We start from the raw sequence: 21,337 nt of genomic DNA on the forward strand, positions 1-21,337 counted from the left end.
ATGGAACACGTGAAGAAGAATCAGAAGTTGAATTCTCACAACACGCAACCAGTTCGAGTAATCAATGTAATTTACGGTCGGCCAGAACCTGCCGAGGAGTCAGATGAACTGCTTCGAACAAGCTTTCGCCAGGCACGGATGAAGAGAAGGATAAGCAGTGTAAACACTCTACACCAACAGAGCGCATCAACGCAAATAAAGTTTGACGTAACAAACTTGTTGTGTGTTCAGATCCCTCATGAGGACCCGCTGGTCGTAAGTTTGACAGTGGCCAAATGCTTGGTGCGCAGAGTTCTAATTGACCCTGGAAGTAATGCGAACATCATGCCAAGAGATACATTCGATCGGCTCGAGATCAAACAGGATCGGCTGAAATCCACCGGGAATCCACTACTAAGGTTTAATGGAAAGCGAGTGGAGCCCGTCGGTACGGTGGAGGTAGCGGTACATGCTGCCAAGAGGGTTTTGATGGAAACCTTTGTGGTTGTTGAAATTCATCCCTCTTACAATCTTCTGATGGGCAGAGGGTGGATCCACAGAGTTCAAGGTGTTCCTTCCACTCTGCATCAGGTAATGAGATGCCTGGGGCCAGACGGAACCAAAGTGATTGACATTCATGGAGACCAGGTTGCAGCTAGAGAATGTTATTCTGTAACACTGAAACATGCCGAAAAAGGGAAAGCTCCCATTCGTTCAGCAAGTCCGAGATAACAATTACAGGAGCCTCCCTCTAAGCAGAGTGGGGAGGAAGAGCCAGTAGGCTTGACTGAAGAACCCCTGTTTGATGTGCAGATCGATCAATTCCGACCGGAACGGACAACCAGAGTAGGGGAACGACTCGTTGAGAAGGAAAAACAGGAATTAGTTGATTTTTTGTCTCAAAACGCAAATGTGTTTGCATGGAGTCACCTAGACATGCCAGAGATCGATCCTTCTGTATCTTGTCACTCCTTGAATGTTAACCCCAATGCAAAACCTGTAAAGCAGAAGCAGCGACGGTTTGCCCCCGAGCGCAACCGAATTATTGCCGAAGAGGTTGACAAACTGCTTGATGCGGGGTTTGTAAGAGAAGTGTACTACCCTGACTGGTTATCGAATGTGGTCGTTGTGCAGAAGAAAAATGGGAAATGGCGCGTATGCATTGATTTTACCAATTTAAACAAAGCCTGTCCGAAGGATAGCTTCCCGCTACCAAAGATTGATCAGATGGTGGATGCAACTACTAGATATGAATGCTTGACCTTTTTAGATGCTTATTCAGGTTATAATCAGATCCCCATGGACCCCGCTGATGAACAAAAACTTCTTTCGTTACCGAACGCGGGACGTATTGCTACAAAGTTATGCCATTCGGACTGAAGAATGCCGGAGCAACTTACCAAAAACTTATTAGCAAAATTTATAAGGAACAAATAGGGAAGACAGTGGAAGCTTACATTGATGACATGGTGGTAAAAAGTAAGAAGAAAGCTGATCATGTGAAGCATCTGCGAGACGTGTTTGATGTGTTGAGGCGATATGGAATGAAGCTCAATCCGACCAAGTGCTCATTCGGTGTAAGTTCAGGCCAATTCTTAGGGTACGTGGTTAATCTCAGAGGCATCGAGGCAAGCCCTGCCCAAGCAGATGCTCTGACTAAGAATGCCGAGCCGACGACAATCAAAGAAGTGCAAACACTTACGGGACGGATTGCTACACTGAGCCGGTTCATTTCCAAATTGTCAGATCGATGCAAACCATTTTTTGACACAATACGAAGCCACGGCAGGCAGGTTTGGGGTGATGAACAGCGCCTAGCGTTAACTGCTCTGAAAAAATATATGCAGAACCTTCCGGTACTGTTAGCTCCAGAATCGGGCGAAAAGCTGTTTTTATATCTCGGAGTATCCAGCATCGCGAAAAGTGGCGTTCTGATCCGCTACGCAGAAGGTAAGCAATATCCAGTGTTCTATGTTAGCAAGGCAATGACTAAGGCCGAAAGACGTTATTCAAAAGCAGAGCGGGTGATACTCTCGCTAGTGCATGCGAAAAGAAAGCTCAGGCATTATTTTAAATCCCATCCTATCATCGTTCTAACCACTTTCCCTATCAGAATAATCCTGCACAAACCAGATCTCTCAGGAAGAATGACGAAGTGGGCCATAGAGTTAAGCTCATTTGATATCACATACGAACCTAGAAAAGCAGTCAAAGGGCAAGCGGTGGCAGATTTTTTACTTGAATGTGATTCAGAGGACATGGAGGAGGATCTTCGTAGTTGCTTATGGAAACTCTTCGTTGATGGATCCTCAAATTAGATGGGTGCAGGCATTGGGATCAAACTGCAGACGCTAGAAGGTACAGCCTTAAGCCAAGCGCTTCGGCTTTAATTCGGAGCCACGAACAATGAGGCAGAGTATGAAGCGTTGCTGGCAGGAATTAAGCTTGCCAAGGAGCTTAAGGTCAGGAATTTGAATTTTTTTAATGACTCACAGTTAATTGTTCGGCAGGTGAGGGGTGAGTATGAAACCAAGGATGAAACGATAGAAGCATATTGTTTTGCTGTTATGCGGGAGGCGAAGAACTTTGAAAAAATTGAATTCATTCAAATTCCAAGGGAGTATAACGAAGATGCCGACCGGCTAGCATGTAGTGCCTCGGGTTCTGGAGAAACATTGGCAAGGGTGATTCCAGTGGGAATATTAACCAGCCATCCATTTTCGAAGAACCTTCTGGCTCGGATCCTTGGCAAGTGAATGTTATTCCATATGAGCCAAGTTGGATTGATCCGATCATAACTTACATCTGAGATGGTACTCTACCTGAGCAAAGAGATGAGGCTAGGAAAATCAAAGCGAATGCTGCGAAGTACGCCGTAGTGCATAACCAGTTATACAGAAGATCTTTTTTCGGACCGTACTTGAAGTGTGTTACCCCCACAGAGGCTCGGCAAATACTACGAGCTATTCATGAAGGTGTATGTGGAAACCACTCAGGGGGGAGATCTTTAGCGCACAAAGCAATGGCTCAAGGGTACTTCTGGCCGAACATGTCGCGAGATTCGGAAGAATTGTCCAGAAGGTGCGATAAGTGCCAAAGGTTCGGACCACTGATTCACCAACCACCTGAAGACTTGCACGTAATGGCCACACCATGGCCTTTCGCACAGTGGGGGATGGATGTAGTTGGTCCTCTACCAACTGCCAGAGCTCAGAACAAGTATGTGATGCTGGCTACAGACTACTTTACTAAGTGGGTGGAAGCAGAGCCATATCTGAGCGTTACTCAAACTCATGTGAGACGATTCATTTGGAATAATATTATTTGCCGGTTTGGTGTTCCGAGGTCAATCGTCATGGATAATGGGACCAACCTTGACAGTAAGCAAGTAAGAGAGTTGTTGGAGGAATATGGAATTAATCAAAAGCTGGCGGCAGTAAGTCACCCACAGGCCAATGGACAGGCGGAAATTACAAATAGAACAATCTTTACTTGTATCAAGAAGAAGCTAGAAGAAAAGAAAGGAAGATGGTTAGATGAACTGCCGAACGTCCTATGGGCTTACAGAACGACCCCTAGACGACCGATCGGAGAAAGCCCATTCACCATGGCGTATGGTACCGAGGCAGTTATACCAGTCGAGCACTTAGTTCCGACCGTTCGAAGCTTGGCATGGAACCATGAGCATAATAACAGTATGTTAAGGTTTAACCTCGATTTGCTGGAGGAAAAAAGAGATGCAGCAGCGGTAAGGCTCGCATCCTACCAGCAGACGCTTGCGAACAACCATAACAAGAAAGTAAAGCATAGAGACTTTAGACCAGGTGATCTGGTTCTGAAAAAGAAGGTGGGGATAGTCAAAAGGATGATGCCACCATAGGAAGGCCCATACAGAATTGCAGAAGCCATAGGAAAGGGGGTATATACCTTAGAAACCATGGCCGGAAGGCTGGTTAACAAGCTTTGGAATGCTACTTCTCTGAAGAGGTACTATCAATAAAAAGTTGAGATTCAATACTGAATTTTATTCATTTTCAATTGAATACAGTTGAAGGTACAAGTTTCTGAGATTTATAAAGATTATACTCCTCTTTAAAAGGTTGAGCAAAGTAAGTGGCAGCTGGCACTATGAGCCGAACGCCAAACACTTGCTAAGAAAAAAGAAAAAGAAAAAAAGAGGGCCAAATGGCAAGTGGCATTCTAGCCTAGCGCCAGGCGCCTGAGCAAAGTAAGTGGCAGTTGGCACTATGAGCCGAACGCTAAACACTTGCTAAGAAAAACAGAGGGCCAAGTGGCAAGTGGCATTCTAGCCGAGCGCCAGACGCCTGAGCAAAGTAAGTGGCAGTTGGCACTATGAGCCGAACGCCAAACACTCGCTAAGAAAGACAGAGGGCCAAGTGGCAAGTGGCATTCTAGCCGAGCGCCAGGCGACTGAGCAAAGTAAGTGGCAGCTGGCACTATGAGCCGAACACCAAACACTTACTAAAAAAATAAATAAAAAGAAGGCCAAGTGGCAAGTGGCATTCTAGCCGAGCGCCAGGCGCCTGAGCAAAGTAAGTGGCAGCTGGCACTATGAGCCGAATGCCAAACACTTGCTTAAAAAAAAAAAAAAAAAAAGAGTTTACATAAAGAGCTTGATCAGAAGTCGGCCATCTCATTAATAAAGTTCAAAGAGTTACAAAAAAAGATGAGGTGTAAAGATGGCGAATATACCAAAGTCAGTACATTAAGAAAAAAAAAAAAAAAAAGAGTTCTAACTAAGAGACGTTTGCCTCGTCAGCCTCTTGATGATGCTGGGCTGTCTCCTCATTATTGTTGGTATCACCATCCTCACGAGGTAGAGAGTCGAGGTGAATGACAGAATCGTTCTGTTGAGTCCTACCCTCAATAGCGTTGGAAGAATCATTCTGCTGAGGGTTATCTTCAGCAGTAATAACAGATGGAGTCAAGGTGGACAGAGGAAGAATGTCCAAAGTCAGAGCAGTAGAAGGAGTAGGAGTGATCCGAGAAGAGGCAATCTCTTGGCATTCATCAAATATGCCCTCGGCAGCGGTAGAGTCTGGATCGGTATAAACACTAGGAGGGTCAATATCCAGTTCCTTGTCAACATTATCAGGGGTAGAACTAGTCTGACCCTCATCTGGAACACGATCGGCATAACCCTCTCGGAACCCCTGAGCATATCTGAGGGCTCCAACTCTAGAAAACCGAGCATGTAGAGCTAGCATACCACCGTTTACCCTACTGATGGTATCGAGTAAAGCGTTGCACTCGTCCAAGGCCCTTTTCTCAAAGGCCATCCGAGCGGATTGCTCATCACTCAGAAGGCGTAGCAGTTCTTCCTTTTCAGCCTTAAGGGATTCCCGCTCGGTATGCCAGACACTCTTTTCAAGCTGCAACGCATTCCTCTCATCCTGAAGAGAGTCAGTCTCCTTCCTCAGCGAGTCCCTCTCATTTTCAATTTTACCAAGCTGAACCATCAACCCGGTCTTCTGAGCAGCCAAATCATCGTTCTCCTTGTTCGCTGCATTAAGGCTGTCAGAAAGCGCACGGACCTTGGCATTCACATGCTCAACTTGTTTCTGCATAGCCATCATCCCGTACAGGGTCTGTAGAGATATACAGGACAACTGGTTAAGCCGAGCAGATGGTTAGAAGAAAATAAGTGTAAAGAGTGTGTAAAGACTTATTGACTAAGAAGCAGAAGTTACCTCCATGGCAGATAAGGGAAATCGGCTGAACACTTCCCTCTGAGACAGACCTTTGGCTACCTCAATGTCCTTGGGAGTCCACATGCTTCTGTAGTAAGCCATTGCGGTCTGGCCATCTTTGAACATGATCTCGGTCGGTTTAACAGACGATCCGTCTGTTCGAATGAAGCGAGGGTTCCATGGCGCCGTACCTGAAGCGGAGGCATGCCCAGAAGGGGTAGGGGGCCTAGTCTGAGGAGGTCTCGCTAGGGATATCACATTCGGCCCAGAGGGCCTAACCCTCTGAGACAAAGGAACGTTATCGATGCTGAGGGCACTATCAGGTTGGTGCCTTTTTTCCCTTGCCTTTTCCCGTGCGGAAGCAATAGTAGAACCAGGAGGATTGCTGACAGAAGGGGTAACGTTCGGACTGGCGGTCGCTGTGTTAGCGACCGGGTCAGCAGCCGTCACGGATGGATCGGTGGAAGGAGTGGTATCAGAAAGGGTAGCGGAAGAAGATGCTGAAGCCGGTGAAGAATTTGATGCAGGGGTGATAGCAGGCCTGGGGGCAGTTTTCTTCCTGCCGAAGGAAGGGATCTGGAGTTGGCTCATTGTCTTGCCGAGGATTGAGATATCGAGGAGATTGTCTGAGGTGAGGAGGTCCGAGCAGGAGGGAACGTTGGTCAAAACGTACTGCTTCAGGTAGTTATCCCTATCCCTGCACACACCGTAGCTCAAATCATCACAAGGAATGCCTAAGGAATGGCACAAAAAAGTACAAAAACGAGGAATGCAAATCTCGCAAGGACAGTCACTCTTATGGTTTTTATATTTCTTGTAAAAAGAGACAGAGCACTCTCCAAAAGTGCTTGGGATAGGGAAATCCTCCGCAGCTGGAGAGAACCAGGCTCCCCTAACCCCAATTATATTTTTCCTCCAACCCTTCTCGGATTTGATTTTATCTGTGCAGATGGATCTCTTCTCAATGGGGAAAAAGTGGTAAAACGGTTCATCAGTTCTGATCTTGCTAACCTTGTAACAGAGGAGAAGATCTACGAGGTCCAGATCCAGACCTCTGTCAAGAATCAGGAATACCATAACAGACAAAATCCTAAGGAAATTTGGGTTTACTTGCAAAGGGGAAAGATTTAGCTTGTTGAAAACATAGCAGAAGAAGGGATGCAAAGGAAACCTAAAGAGATTAAGATGGAGGAGTGAAAACAGGACCTCGCCGGGAAGAAGGCCAGCACCGGTTCTAATATTCACCTCTCGGGGGCAGTTTCTAATTTCTACATCGTCAGGGAGGTGAAGTTTCATGCGAAGAACGTCTAGATCTACTGTCATGGTGAGAATGAATGAAGATTTCGAGGAGGAGAAAGAAGTCTTCCAAAAGAAAAATGCAAATGAAACTAACCTCAGAGAGTGAAAACGGCAGAAAGTACTGTAAGGCCACTGGAAGGAGGATCTTTTGCAAGAGATCGCCGGAGAGGATTCGAACAACAGAAAGTGAGATGGAGATGGTAAAGAGGATCGACGGAACATCTATGAAGCTTATAAAGACAAGGTGAGCCCAAGGGCCGAGGAGTCAGGAAAACGATGAGTTTTTTGAATCTTGAAACGCCGACCCCTAAATCTAACCGTCCATTCTCCCACGCGATCTTCTCGAGCCGTCAGGTTATCATTAACAGCCTCTAATAATTACCCCCTAATCAATAAGGGGTAATTATGGGGGCAGTTGAGGATGCAACAAGTGGCATGGGCCGGATATAGCTCGCTGGAACGGGATCGGGTCGAGCAATTGAAGTAGGGTCCGTGCCAAAGCGCCCCAGAATGGGCCGAACCTGGGGGATCCACCGAGGAAGATCAAGCTCATTGGAAGAAAACTTTTGAATATAGGCCCAATGTAATAAGTTAACAATAATAATTGTAATGACCTATAAATAGACCATTACAGGTGGATAAGAGAAAAAAAATTCATTGGAAGAATTCTAGAGAAAGAGAGAAAGAAAGAAGAAACGAACACTTACATTTTCACGATATAGCTCGCTGGAACGGGATCGGGTCGAGCAATTGAAGTAGGGTCCGTGCCAAAGCGCCCCAGAATGGGCCGAACCTGGGGGATCCACCGAGGAAGATCAAGCTCATTGGAAGAAAACTTTTGAATATAGGCCCAATGTAATAAGTTAACAATAATAATTGTAATGACCTATAAATAGACCATTACAGGTGGATAAGAGAAAAAAAATTCATTGGAAGAATTCTAGAGAAAGAGAGAAAGAAAGAAGAAACGAACACTTACATTTTCACGACACAATTTTAATTTTTAACCAACATAGTGGATCAAAAAGTTGCAACGAATGTTAATCATGCAAAGCCAAGCTTTAATTTTAAAATCTATTCCTAAGATTTGACCATTCTTTGTTTATGAGAATAAAAGCAAGAGCATAATGGAAGATTAGAGGAGTCTCCAAAAGTTGAGTGGACTGTTGCCGTGACAAAATAGAGCATGCATCATGTTGAACTTCACAATTTTCATTTCAATTTTAAACTCTAGTTATAGTAGTGTCCTAAATATATATATATATATATTTTCCCTCTTTCAAGATGATGAAGATGTCTAATTTCTTAAAACATGTCATAATTTATAATTCATCACTGAATATATATAATTTTTTATTTTACATGCAGTGAAAAAAATTCCTTAACAGTGATCCTAAATTGAGCAATTAATGAAAACATCTCATGGAATTAATGTGTATTTGGACCATAGTAAAAGAATTTGTACTAGTTTGAAATGAAATCCTGTGTATGCATTTGGAATTTAAAGTATATTAAAATAAGGGTGGCACTCACTAAATGATAAAAGTTTAGTTCTTATTTGTTATTCCTTAAAAAAAATAAAAAATGAAAAAATTGTTTTCTAACAATCAAACAAGTTCGTTAGTAATTTTAAATTTCATAAAATCCAATCATTTCGTGATGGAATTTTCAAAATATATATTATCTCATTGTATTAGTCCCTTTCATTTCTAATTTCGTCTGTTCCCAACAAAATTGTTGTGAGTGGTTTTAGTTTCAAACTAAAAAAATGCTAATGACATCAGACCAATATTTGCCATGATAGGCCCTGTTTGGAACTTATGAGGATAATAATAATTAAGGAAAGCATTGTTATTATTATCATTGAGCACTTTACCTAAAAAATGCCATGGGTTAAGTTAGCAAAATCAAGTTTATATTGATAGGTTAACACTTCATTCGATTCAAGGAATTCAAATGATTGGCAGAGGACTTAATGAAGCCGGGTCAATAAAGGATCCAGATGGAGGAATTGATCGGTTAGGTCGTTTGGTGTGGAAATGAGGAACCAGTCCATGACTTTGATGATGACAGGTGTTGCACTGTCCAATTTAACATTATACTTTTCTTTGGAACGGTAGCTTACATGAATCTGCATTAGAATTTTAAGTGTTGAATGTATTAATTTGTAAATTTATTAGATATTATTTTAATTTTAAGTGTTAAATTTATTAAAATTTGTTAAATATAAAAGTTGAAATCTGGATGTTGTATATATTATATTAGTAAAATATAAAATTATGTTAGTAAAAGTGGCAATTAGAAGAAATAGAATAATATAAAATAAAAGAGTAATGTCCTTAAAACTTTTGAGACATTGAAGTAAATTAAAAATAAAATTCATTAGTCAGCAACCGGAAACAAAAATGCAATACGAGGAAGGAAGAGGGCAATAAACAAACCCAATCAATATGTTTAATTTATAACATTATGATTATTTGATGTTAAAATTGTCATTAATAAAATATTTTAAAATTTAACATCACTTACTATATTCGGCAATAAGCATTAACTAACGTTTATACCACTTAAATTTTTTGCATGTTTTAAGTAGTAGCCTAAATGGTTAATAAACACACTTATTTTGCCTATAGTGTTCTCTGCCTTAAGTGTTAAATGACTATATTAAACAGGGCCTAAGTCTACATAGCTGAGCTGTGGAATATTAAAAGTAGGACTATCAGAATGGAGGATAGAATATTCGATTAAAAGTACAATTTGCATTCCTGTTTGATAATATTAAATTTGTTTAATTTCAATCTTTCAACCCGCCAATATATTTACATGTCTTGCGTGCTTGGAGTTCTTCCATTCACAACATACAATTTCAACAATTCGTAGACTTAGTAACATCATCGAGGATTTAGTTCACTTATTGATGCCTCGTTCAAAGAACACGACTCCATCCTTTTTCGAAAGTTCAACTCTGTTTTGGTACGATCAAAGAATGGAGGTTGCAGAGGCAATGGTAGTGTATCAAGGGAACTATTGAGCATATGAACTACGGATGGCATGGAGGGTCTGATATCCACATTTTCTTGAACACACAAGAGACCTATATGGATGCATTTAATGACTTCATCTTTCAAATAAGAATCTCCAAGACATGGATCCACCAACTCCAAGGATTTTCCGTTTCTCCAACATTTCCAAGACTGAAAAACACGTGAAATGATTTAGAACAACTATGGATACTTTTTTCTACATAGAAGAGATGCAGATATTTGTACTGAAAAAAGAAAAATAACAGTTGCAATAATCAGTCTATACTCACAAAGCCCAAAAGATCCTCATTCTCAGACGATTGATAGAAATTACTGTTCTTTTTGCCACTTATGATCTCCAAAATTGAGACTCCAAAACTAAACACATCGGACTTGACAGAAAATTGTCCATACATAATATACTCTGGAGACATGTAACCACTACAATTCAAAAATAAGAAGTCAACCTCAAAGAATTTTAAACACTTTCTTAAATGAAGTTAAAACATTTTTAAAATTATTGCTGGCATGATGAACAAAAGATTCAATAATATTAATAATAATTTAAAGCATAGAGATTAAATATATTAGCGGAAGCATGAATTTATTGAAGTGTCAATAACAACTTTTACCCTTTCCTTTTTCATTAAATAGCCGGGATTGATAATCTTTAAGTTCATTAATTCAAAACATGGAAAACATGATGGAGTGTTTGAAAACTTACAATGTTCCAACTATTCTATTTGTACTTCCTTCGATTTGATCCACACCAAATATTCTCGCCATGCCAAAATCTGCAATTTTTGGATTCATATCCCCGTCTAATAATATATTGCTAGCTTTGAGATCCCGATGAATAATTCTTAGTCTAGAATCTTCATGAAAATAAAGAATTCCTCGTGCTATGCCTCCTATAATCTTGTAACGTCTTGACCAATCAAGCTGTTCTCTTTTTTTTGAATCTGTACATTGATTATCAGGTTAATAATAATCACACTAAATTATAATGCGATGCAACTCAATCAAACTGACAAATATAAAGAAGATAGTCTATCAAATATTACAACTCCAAATGTTCCAGTTCCATACACTGGCTTATATTATCTAGGAAATGTTTCCTATCTTTGAACAATATTCGTCATAATGCAAGAGCGTGTACTCATATATATCTTAAAGTAATACGGAGTAAATCTATAACTTGCTGCCTTTGTTCAATTGAGAGAACATTAATAATCATCAAGGAAAATCATCATCATTATTATTATTTTTTACCTTGAAATAAGGAAAAAAAATAAAAATTCAAGAACTAGATATGTGTTGAGAAGGGTCAAACCGAATAAAAAGTAGTCGAGACTTTTGTTGGGAACAAATTCATAAATGAGTATCTTCTCTTGTCTTTCCAAGCAGAATCCCAGTAATCTTACTAAATTTCTGTGCTGAAGCTTGGCTACCAATAAGACTTCATTCTTAAATTCTTTTTCACCTTGTCCCGAGCTTTTAGATAGTCTCTTCACTGCTATTTCTTGTCCATTAAAAAGTGTACCCTGAATGTATATAAAAATAATAAACTTCTAGATCACCATAAATTTCACAACAATAATTTTATCAGGGTGGTAAGAGCACTCCATGATATTTTTACTCCATCTTAGAAATTTAAATTTTTTTGAAATGCATGTACACGAACAAAATATATATATTCTTACCTTGTACACAGCACCAAATCCACCTTCACCAATTTTGTTATCATCTGAGAAGTTATCTGTGGCCGTTTCAATTGTTCTTAAATCATATTGCAAGGACGGTACTGTTATCATATCACTTCCATCTACATAACCTGTGTTACCAGTTATTTCTTCTTCTGTAGCATTGTCTCTCCTCCTTGCTTTTGTTCTCATGCACCATATGCCAATGGAGAAAAGCACCACTGCACCAATTACTGAAACAACAATCGCAATTTTTAGTTGTGATGAGATTCCTCCTGCAAGAACGAAAACTGAATGTTAAAATTTTGTACAGGCCAATTTTACCATCACATGCATAGAGACTAACGTACCAATCCCTTAATAAGTATTTCAGCAGTTAGATAAACCAAGGTTTTTTTTTTTTTTTTTTTTTTTTAGCAAAAACAAAAAGAAGAAAAACAAGTACTTACATTTAATTGTGTTGAAAAATCCCAAAGCATGTTGCAGTGCATTGCAGAGAATTCTAATTCCCATTGCAAAAAAGAGTGTTTTGGTTTTAGTAATACCTTATAAATGGAATCAAATCAACTCTGTAGGCATTAAACACTTCTGGGTTTATTGCACGACGGATCTAGGAAATCATACGATGGTTTCAGTTGGGATAATTTCAAAATTTTATAGGTATAAATGCAAAAAGTATAAATTTAGAGATATAAAATGTAATAATAAAAAATTTCAGTGGAGGCATGTAGCCCTTCACAGATCTATGCCTCGTTTATTGCTATTGTAAATGCTTAAACTGTTATTGGACGTCAAAATGAATTGATTAAAATTCTATGCATATAATATATGAGTAAAGTGTATAAAATATTCCTAAAGTATATTTGACTTAATATTTTTATTTCATATTTTAAAAATTGTATTATTAACCTCTTTATTTTTTAAAAAATAAGCAAAAATATTTTTCAAATTACTTTTTTTCAAATATTTGATTTGATTTGAAGCATTGTTGTAATGCTCGTTTTATTTTTTTACTCTTTTGAAAATGTCAATGTATGCTAATAATTTTATAGTAAAGAGGTGTTATGTGCCCATTAACTATATTAAATACATTTTTAAAGATTTTTTCTCACCTTTTAATTAATTAATTATTATTATTATTATTATTAGTTTGTATCGTGCAGCATGAAATTAAAGCATTAAAATTGAAATTGGTAAAAAATTCTCTCTTGGATGTGTTCTATCATTACCCTTACACAAATTGATACTTTTAAGTGTGTTTTTCCCGCATGAGTTATGTGGTGTGATAGAAAAGTAGGCATATATATACATATACAATGAGATCGATGTAAAATTTACCTTTACTACTAGTAGAAGTTGGAGGTGGCGGCCGGAGCAGCTGAGCAGTGGGGTAGCCGAATCTGAGGTAACAGCTGGGAAACAAAACTCTGGCCCCCCAATTTACCTCGCAGCAATTCGGAAGCTGCAAGATAGTTTCTTCAAGGCAGCTGTGGCAATCATCGGTAGATAGATCTGGTGTGCATTGCGCAAGCCCATACAAGTTCTGAAATGCTCCGTAGTCTACATCTTTAGTGGCAAATTTCTTACCCGATTGATCAGTTGCAGCCGAAAATGCTAGGTCGTTCATTGTGTTTTTCAAATACACAGACGAAAGCTCCCCAGAGTCAGTGATGTTAACTACGATGAACGTAAGAACCTGAATCGATGTGTCCTTAATGTTGAAGATGGATCTGTTTGAGTATCGTAAGAAGCACAAGTCATACCAAACCATGGCCACACTTCTACTAGGACACACCTGTAGTATTTCTTTACTTGCAGTTGTGACACAATCGTGGCACGTATCGGCGGCAACATCGCCCCGGCATAGGAAGAGGCCGTAAACTATGTCGGGGTTGGTGCCAGCCGTGGAGTTATAGAATCCGTTGTCGGATGTAGAGGCGTTGGAGGAGAGATCAGAGAGGAGGATTTTGAGATTGGCATGGTAGGGGCTATTAGGTGTGTAAGTGGTTGTATCTGGACAGTACTTATCAAGAGGTATTGAGCTAACTTTAGTGGTGAGGCTAAGCAAGCAGAGAAAGTAGAGGAGGGCTGTTGAGATAACATTGATGACCATCAAGGAAGGCATTACGGTAAATTCGAACTCGATCACCCTTGGTTAATCTAGTCTGTCAGACATACATAGAAAGAGATTTAATTGATCAAAACCAGGTTAAGATATGAACGAAGGAAACTGAGTGGTGAATTAAGGTGTAATCTGTTAATCAGGCGGTTTGCTCCGAATACTTATTGATGGAGGCAGTCTAGTCAATAAGGTCAGCTGGTGTAACAATAATTTTGATGAAGACAGTTTGAAACTTCTCTTGCACTTACTTGCACCGAGCTAAAGGATGATCGCTTTGCGATTGATTAATTGGATTGTGTGAATAATTCGTCCAAATTAATCGCTAGCTATTCCCTCCTCTGTTTTACAAAATCCTAGTGGATTCAAAATATACATATTGCAAGTAATTTGCAAATGTATAGTACAATAAAATGCATAATATATAATTTACAATGTTCATATCAATCAATAATTTTTTCATGTTTGTAATATTGAAAATCTTATTAAGTTAATTTATAATTAATAAAGATTTCAATTAACGTGTGTATGCATACTTTCATATTTAGTAAGTCATCTTGACCAAGTCAGCCTCTTGAGTCCTCCTATGCCCCAAGAGAAAAACTGAAGCAGTCGATAAATCAATTTTGATTTTTAGGCCAAGATGGAGTCCACTGAGATTGTTGGTTGTAGAAAATAAATGGAGAGTAATGACAACATTGACGAGAACAGGAGTGGAATGGAAATGCTAGGTTGGAAGTTTCCTAGTTATTCCAGCAATAAAAGGGTCACCATCTTTGTCCTGGTTGATTGGGTTACTTGAGTCGTAACCAAATTTTAATTTTTAACCAAAGTTGTGCGCATGGTGGATCAGAAAGTGTTGCAAGGAATGTGAATTATGCGAGGCAAGGCTTTTAATTTTAACGTCAATACCTCTGATTTAATAATTACAGTATTAGTTTATAGGATTAGTGGAGCGTTGCTGACTTTGTCTGAAGTGAAAAAATAAAGTAGATGACGTCATGTTGAATCTGGAAATTTTCTTTTCTATTTTATGCTCAAACTAAAGTGTTACCTGAATTTTATTTTCCCCAAGGGACCATTTAAAATATCTTATAAATCACGATTGGACGTGTACAATTTCCTCTTACATGCATCCGCATCCAGTAATTATCGAGATATGTAAGGAAAAAATCTTTGTTATTAGATTATCCTTCTTGCTTGTCAATCGACGGAGCACATCGTGGCCATGAATTCTAGAAACAAAGAAGAAGAAAGTGAAGTGACTTCCTAAGACAAATTTTTAGAGAGAGAAAACCATGGTTACATGGTGAGTTGACGTGGCTATGCCACAACTGCTTCGGAGGAAGTTTAGATGTTTTGACTTCGAGGTAATATCATTTTCCTTAGGCTTTATTTAGTTAGATAGAATCAATTAGAGAATAAAAGAAATAGAAAATTTTATAACTTTTTAATAGTTTGGTTAGATAGAAAATGAAAAGTTTTAGAAAATTAAGATTCTTGTAACCCTTTATTTTTTTCAAAATCTTTCCTTCACAAAACACGGGGAAATTTTAATTAACTTGACTTCCATTCCTAATTGTTTTTCATCATATATGAATAATAGTAAATCAAAGGGTCTAAATTGATTGAAAACTTTATCATTTTTTAATATATTTTATTACAAATTTTTTATTATTTTTTATTTTATGAAATAAGAGTAATTTAGGTATTCAAACTATAATATGATATTTTCCTACAATTTTCTTGAATAAATTTTCATCATAACTAAATACATACTAAAAAATCAATTTTCTTTTCATTCACTTCACTTTTCTTTCCATTTTTCAATTCTTTTCCTTTTTTACTATTTCCATCTAACCAAACAGAGCCTTAATTAAATGCCATCTTCCCACCTTATCTCCTTTCTAAAAGTACTCTCCATCTAAGCAGGCAGAGAAAGTAGAGAAGTTGAGAGCAAACTTTCCATGTCAATATTGTATCGTGGACCGACCATTTCATTGAATGTGTAACATGGGATTTTGTTTGACAAATAATGTAACATGCAGAAAAATTAAAACATAGCAATAGGTCTGAACAAATGCTACTCTCTCGATCAACCTCTGATGATACACATTCATATCCTGTGAGCTTGCCAGTATTCATTTCACACTTTATAGCATACACAAGTTTTTTAGATTGTCCTGGCTTTGAACCGAGCATTTTCTAGGGTGTAGTTCAGTAATTGATGCTTCATTCAAATATCATTGGATTGACTCGCTTGTAGCGTTCAACTCGGTTCTGCTATGGGCAAAGAATGGAGGATGTTGAGGTACTTGTAGGGTAACAGAATAACTGTTGAGCATAAGATCCACAGATACCATAGAGGGCCTGGCATCAAAATCTTCTTGAACACACAATAAGCCAATATGGATGCATCTAATGACTTCTATTCTTGAATGAGAATCTGCTAGAGTTGGATCCATCAATTCCATGAGTGTTCCATCCCTCCAATATTTCCAAGCCTGTGACAATTTGTCAATTGATGTAAAAAAGATGTATTGTTCCTAAGTTCATGTTGAGATGCTCACATTGATATCATTGGCAAAGAATAACAATTGTAGCATTCAGTTTGCACTCACATAGCTCAGAAGGTCTCCGGCACCATCTGATTCATAGAAATCACTATTTTTCTTGCCGGTTATGATCTCTAAAATTAGTACTCCAAAACTGAACACGTCAGTCTTTACAGAGAATTGTCCGTGTATCGCATACTCTGGAGACATGTAACCACTACAATCCAGCACCATTGGTACAAAACAGAAGTAAGAACACAACAACAAAGTCTATTTGACAGTACTTATAATAAAGCAAAATATTTGATGATTTAATGCACAAAAATTAATTGAAAACCAACAATCAAGCAGATACTAGTAATAGCTAGAAAGATGCTAGGCAACTTATAAGCATGGCTGTTTTATCAGAGTTGAAGAAGTTTTTAAATCATCAAAATGACCTTTGCCTCTCTGTTTTTTCTACTTTTTTTTTTTTTTGTGGACCTAAAGTTCTAATTGAGATTAGACATTCTTAATTTCATTAATTCAAACTATGGGAAAGAAGAAGGGAATGTCAGGATTGTCAACTTACAATGTCCCAACAATTCTACTCGTATTTCCTCGAGTTTGATCCACGCCGAAAATTTTTGCCATGCCAAAATCTGAAATTTTTGCACTCATATCTTCATCTAAAAGTATGTTGCTAGCCTTGAGATCACGATGTATAATTCTAAGTTGAGAATCTTCATGAAGATAAAAGATTCCTCGTGCTATGCCTCTTATAATCTTGTAACGTCTCGACCAATCCAATTGAATTTGTTTTGTGGGATCTATATACCGATCATGATAAATATTTAAGTTAGCATCGAGAATTTAGGTTTTTGTAATATATACTACATAATAATGTAATTCAACAAATAGACAAATGCAATACGTGTAACTAATACTATGACTCACAACATGTGGAACCCAAAATAAAATCGACAACTTTTTGGGCTTTGGAACATCCATATACACAGTATATATGTTTATGAAAAATGATTCTTACACCGATTTGTTGCAGTGAGTTACCGGACCTACTTATTTTAATTGGTCAATTAATGCAGCAAATAAAATAATGTCGCCATCCACTTACTTGTATTGTGCATTAATAACTAATCACAAACTTTCGGCTAGTTAATTCACTGCAACAAATCAGTGCAAGCATCTATATTTATTACTATTATTATTTTGCTAATTCAGATCATTTGTTTCCATGGACATCATGTATTTTTAAGGAGTAAATCATAAGACAAAAATAAGAAATTCAATAACTAGATAAATTTTTAGAGATGGGCCAGACCAAATAAGAAATAGTCCAGGCTTTTGTTGGGGAAGAATTCATATATGAGTATCTTTTCTTCTCCTTCCAAGCAAAATCCCAATACTCTCACTAAATTTCTATGTTGAAGCTTAGCTACCATCATAACCTCATTTTTAAATTCTTCCGCACCTTGTCCAGAGCTTTTGGATAGTCTCTTCACAGCTATCTCTTGTCCATTAGGAAGTGTACCCTGTATGTATATGTTATGAAAATCACCAATAATTGAATAATTTATCTGAAATATCATAAACTTAGTAAACTTTTTGAATGCCGAATTTGGTATGCTTAAAATCAAGGGGAGCTACATAAATATGGTCTTTTGGTTCTTTAATTACCAAACTATGAACAATCACAGTTGTTGAATTAACTTCCACTGTTTGTTGAAATACCATATGTAATCCACAAATCGTATCAAATACAGTGGTTCTAAAATAACTTGAGCACTAATTTATAAGATGTTACGCTGCGTTTGGTGTGCAGGAATGTAATAGAATGTAAGTAAGAATGGAATAAGAATGAGAATGGAATGGAATGGTCATTTTCATTCTTCTATAATTTTTTTAAAAGAAATGGCGACGGTAGTTGATGGTGGTGGAGGTGAAAGGAGGTAGTGTTGTTGGAAGGCGACGACAGTGATAGCGGAAGGCAGTGATAGTGGCGGTGGTGGTGATGGTAATGGTGGAAGACGTTAGTGGTGTAGGTGATGATGGTGGAAGGTAGCGGCGATGGCTGTGGCAGTGGTGGAAGACGGCAGTGGTGTAGATGGTGGTGGTGGAAGGTAGTGGAGGTGACGGTGGTGGTGGTGATGGAAGTCAGCGGCGGTGGTGATAGAGGTGGAGGTGATGGCGGCGGTGGTGGAGGTGATGAAAGTCGGTGGAAGTGGAGGTGGAGGTGGCGGCGGTGGTGGAAGTTGGTGGCGGTAGTGGTGGAGGTGGAGGTGGAGGTAGTGTGATGGTGGTGGAAGGCAGCTACGGTGGTAGTGATGGCAGTGACGATGGTGGAGGAGGTGGAAGGCAGCAGTGGCGGTGGAAGGTGGCGGTGATGGTGAAGGCGGTGGCAGTGGTAATGGTGGTGGCAATGACGGTACGTGGTGGAAGGCAGTGGAGGTGGCAGTGGTCAAATGTGGTTTTTGTGGAAGGTGGTGGCATTGGTAGAAGTCGGTGGTAGTGATGGCCATGGTGGAGGTGGCAGCGGTGTGGTGGTTGAAGGTGGCAACAATGGTGGCGGTGTCATTGACGGTGGTGGGAGGCAATAGAGGTGGTGGTGATGGTGAAAGTCAAGAGTGGTTTGTGGTAAAAAGCGATGGTGATGGTTTTTGGACCAGGAGCATGTGGGTGTTTTGAGAACTTGATTATTTTTAAGACACTACATGGAAATGGAATGATCATTTTATTCAATTCCAACGCATCAAACGTAGCATTATTGTGAACCCATACATCAATGTATTTGGGCATAAATATGCATATTGAAATGAAATGTTTTGCTACATTAGAAGGAAGGATCTCTAGTCTAATGGTATAACTTCTCCATCTTAAAAATAAAAAATAAAAAAGAGGGCCGGTGGTAATTATGAATGAAAACTTCAACATTACTTCATAACTTTATATACAAAGTTGTAAATTTGAAATCTATACATGGAATTGGTCCAACTTCGTAGTTTAGTAAATATGGGTCCTCAGCTACAAAATTTGGGAGCTATCTTGAAATTAAAGCACAAATACTAACCACTTACTTTATAGACTGCACCAAATCCGCCTTGACCAATTTTATTGTCATGAGAGAAGTTATTTGTGGCTGCTGCAATTGTTTCAAAATCATATGTGATATCATCACCAACTACACAATCAAACACCAAATTTATCGACATCAGTAATATTTGTGATACTGAGAGCAAATTTGGTTTTAAAGTTTAAACAAGTGCGGATTTATTTATTACCATCTTCTTTAATAGCACTGTAAGCAATGTATTTTTTCCTTGCTTTCGTAACATTGCACCATAAAACAATGGAAAAGAGCAGCAATGCCACAACTACTACGACAACAATGGCAAGAATTACTGTCGTTGAGATTCCCCCATTTCCTGCATCAAACGAAACTGCTTAATTGAAAATTCACTATGAACAAATAATATTTCCTTAATGAAATTGATTTTTAGACAGTGTTTCAAATAATAAGTTGAAGGTGGTATAGAATATGGTAAGAGTCATATATATTGAATCCAGATCGTCTCCAATACAACGTACTTGTCAATGGTAACAGTTGTCACTCAAAAACGAACTTTTAAATTAAATCTAATTTTGTGCTCCCAACAAATTTCATTTATTTATTATTATATAGGGGGAAGGTAAAGCAAAATATATTGATTTGCGTGTAAATTTTAACTTGGAGATCCATTGTTAGTGACCCAAAAAAACTAGTTAGTCCGGGAGGCCCAAAAGTATGATAATTTCAACTAAGTAGTAGTTTTGTGTATATTGGAGGACACAAAGCAACGTAACACCTGGTTAGTCTAACAAAACATGATTAGTTAGTGATGGAATAGACCCAAAAGAACTAGTTAGTCCAGGTAGCCCAAAAGTATGATAATTTTGTGAGGTCCAAGTTCTCTAACTTTCCAACTATAAATAATTTGTCATATTATAACTGAAATTCAAAGCACATGGATCACAATATAATTTTCACGATTCGTATGATTTTCTAAGTATAACTCAGCAAAACAAATGTATTTAGGATGTGGAGTTTACCTTTATCATTAGAATCCGGCGTAGCTATTGTGTAGAAAGGGTAAAACTCGTTGCGAATATTGCAGCTTGGAAACAGAATTCTCGCCCCCAGCTTTATGTCGCAGCAACTTGGAAGACGTGCTATAGCATCTCGAAAGCAGGTGTTGCAATCATTTTTAGACAGGTCCGGTGTGCACTGCACAAGTCCATACAGCTTCTGAAACACTGTGAAGGTGGCTTCTTTAGTAGCAAACTTCTTACCTGAACCGTCACTTGCAGCCCGAGTGGCTAACTCATCCATTGTGCTCGCCAATAGCGGCCTAAACCGCTCGGGCTCGGTCACATTCTGTGGGTTGTACATAATTATCCAAATCGACGTGTCCATACTGGAGAAGATGTTTTTATTTGAGTATCGTAACAAGCATTTGTCGTACCAAACCGTTGCCACTGTCCTATTTGGACAAATCTCTAGTATCTCTCTACTTGCTGTCGTGACACAATCCTGACACTCATCGTTGATAACATCGCCACGGCATAGAAAGAGGCCGTAAGCTATGTTTGGGCTGCGACCGGCGGTGGTGTTATAGAATCCGTTTTTGGCCGTGATAGCGTTGGAGGAGAGGTAGGAGACGAGGAGATTGAGATTGGTGTGATAGGTGCTCTTAGGAGTGTAAGTGGTTGAATTTGGGCAGTAAGAGGAAAGAGGTTGGAAGCTAAATTTAGTGGCGAGGCTAAGCAAGCAAAGAAGGAGAAGGGGTGTGAAGATATTGAAGGAAGGCATAGTGGGCGATCAAACTTGTCTTAGTTTCTAGTTTTTGGGCATTGAGAAAAGGGTTTGGTTTATCAAAATCAGATTCAGAGAAAACTTCGGAATTGAGTGGTA

General features: G+C 38.8%; 3 protein-coding genes across 4 annotated transcripts; 1 reads left to right on the forward strand and 2 right to left on the reverse strand.

Annotated features, from left to right (window-relative positions):
• On the forward strand, positions 1–1,268 carry LOC132278138 (uncharacterized). The gene is made up of 3 exons (XM_059779955.1): positions 1–651; positions 793–1,130; positions 1,262–1,268. Exons 1-3 carry the CDS (start codon positions 1–3, stop codon positions 1,266–1,268), a joined length of 996 nt encoding a protein of 331 aa, XP_059635938.1.
• Positions 1,269–9,721: 8,453 nt separating this feature from the next.
• Positions 9,722–13,984, reverse strand: LOC132307652 (cysteine-rich receptor-like protein kinase 44). 2 transcript variants are annotated; one of them, XM_059805479.1, is made up of 6 exons: positions 13,054–13,983; positions 11,716–11,990; positions 11,346–11,556; positions 10,737–10,974; positions 10,303–10,453; positions 9,722–10,183 (listed from the first exon to the last, which is right to left on the reverse strand). In XM_059805479.1, exons 1-6 carry the CDS (start codon positions 13,838–13,840, stop codon positions 9,881–9,883), a joined length of 1,965 nt encoding a protein of 654 aa, XP_059661462.1. In that variant the 5' UTR covers positions 13,841–13,983; the 3' UTR covers positions 9,722–9,880. The 2 variants fall into 2 exon arrangements, with proteins under 2 accessions (XP_059661462.1, XP_059661470.1); XM_059805487.1 differs by lacking the exon at positions 10,303–10,453 and having other exon boundaries at positions 9,984–10,183; positions 13,054–13,984.
• Positions 13,985–15,810: 1,826 nt separating this feature from the next.
• LOC132307670 (cysteine-rich receptor-like protein kinase 10) lies at positions 15,811–21,337 on the reverse strand. Its single transcript, XM_059805496.1, has 7 exons — positions 20,476–21,337; positions 19,668–19,811; positions 19,464–19,567; positions 17,711–17,921; positions 16,961–17,198; positions 16,456–16,606; positions 15,811–16,338 (listed from the first exon to the last, which is right to left on the reverse strand). The coding sequence occupies exons 1-7, from the start codon at positions 21,233–21,235 to the stop codon at positions 16,078–16,080; spliced, it is 1,869 nt and encodes a 622-aa protein (XP_059661479.1). The 5' UTR covers positions 21,236–21,337; the 3' UTR covers positions 15,811–16,077.

This window comes from Cornus florida, unplaced genomic scaffold (genome assembly GCF_030987335.1).
Source record: "Cornus florida cultivar Cherokee Brave unplaced genomic scaffold, ASM3098733v1 CherokeeBrave_3.0.0_Hap2_Chr01, whole genome shotgun sequence".
In the NCBI taxonomy this organism is placed as follows: Eukaryota; Viridiplantae; Streptophyta; class Magnoliopsida; order Cornales; family Cornaceae; genus Cornus; species Cornus florida.

Coding starts and splice junctions, on each gene's coding strand:
- LOC132307652 (XM_059805479.1), bottom strand. CDS start 13,840: ATGCCTTCCTTGATGGTCATCAATGTTATCTCAACAGCCCTCCTCTAC. Junction 10,975..11,345: donor TCTCGACTACTTTTTATTCG/GTTTGACCCTTC, acceptor ATCAATGTACAG/ATTCAAAAAAAAGAGAACAG. Junction 10,184..10,302: donor ATGAGGATCTTTTGGGCTTT/GTGAGTATAGAC, acceptor CGTGTTTTTCAG/TCTTGGAAATGTTGGAGAAA.
- LOC132278138 (XM_059779955.1), top strand. CDS start 1: ATGGAACACGTGAAGAAGAATCAGAAGTTGAATTCTCACAACACGCAA. Junction 652..792: donor CAGCTAGAGAATGTTATTCT/GTAACACTGAAA, acceptor TTTGATGTGCAG/ATCGATCAATTCCGACCGGA.
- LOC132307670 (XM_059805496.1), bottom strand. CDS start 21,235: ATGCCTTCCTTCAATATCTTCACACCCCTTCTCCTTCTTTGCTTGCTT. Junction 17,922..19,463: donor GATTTGGTGCAGTCTATAAA/GTAAGTGGTTAG, acceptor ATATACATACAG/GGTACACTTCCTAATGGACA. Junction 17,199..17,710: donor CCTGGACTATTTCTTATTTG/GTCTGGCCCATC, acceptor ATCGGTATATAG/ATCCCACAAAACAAATTCAA.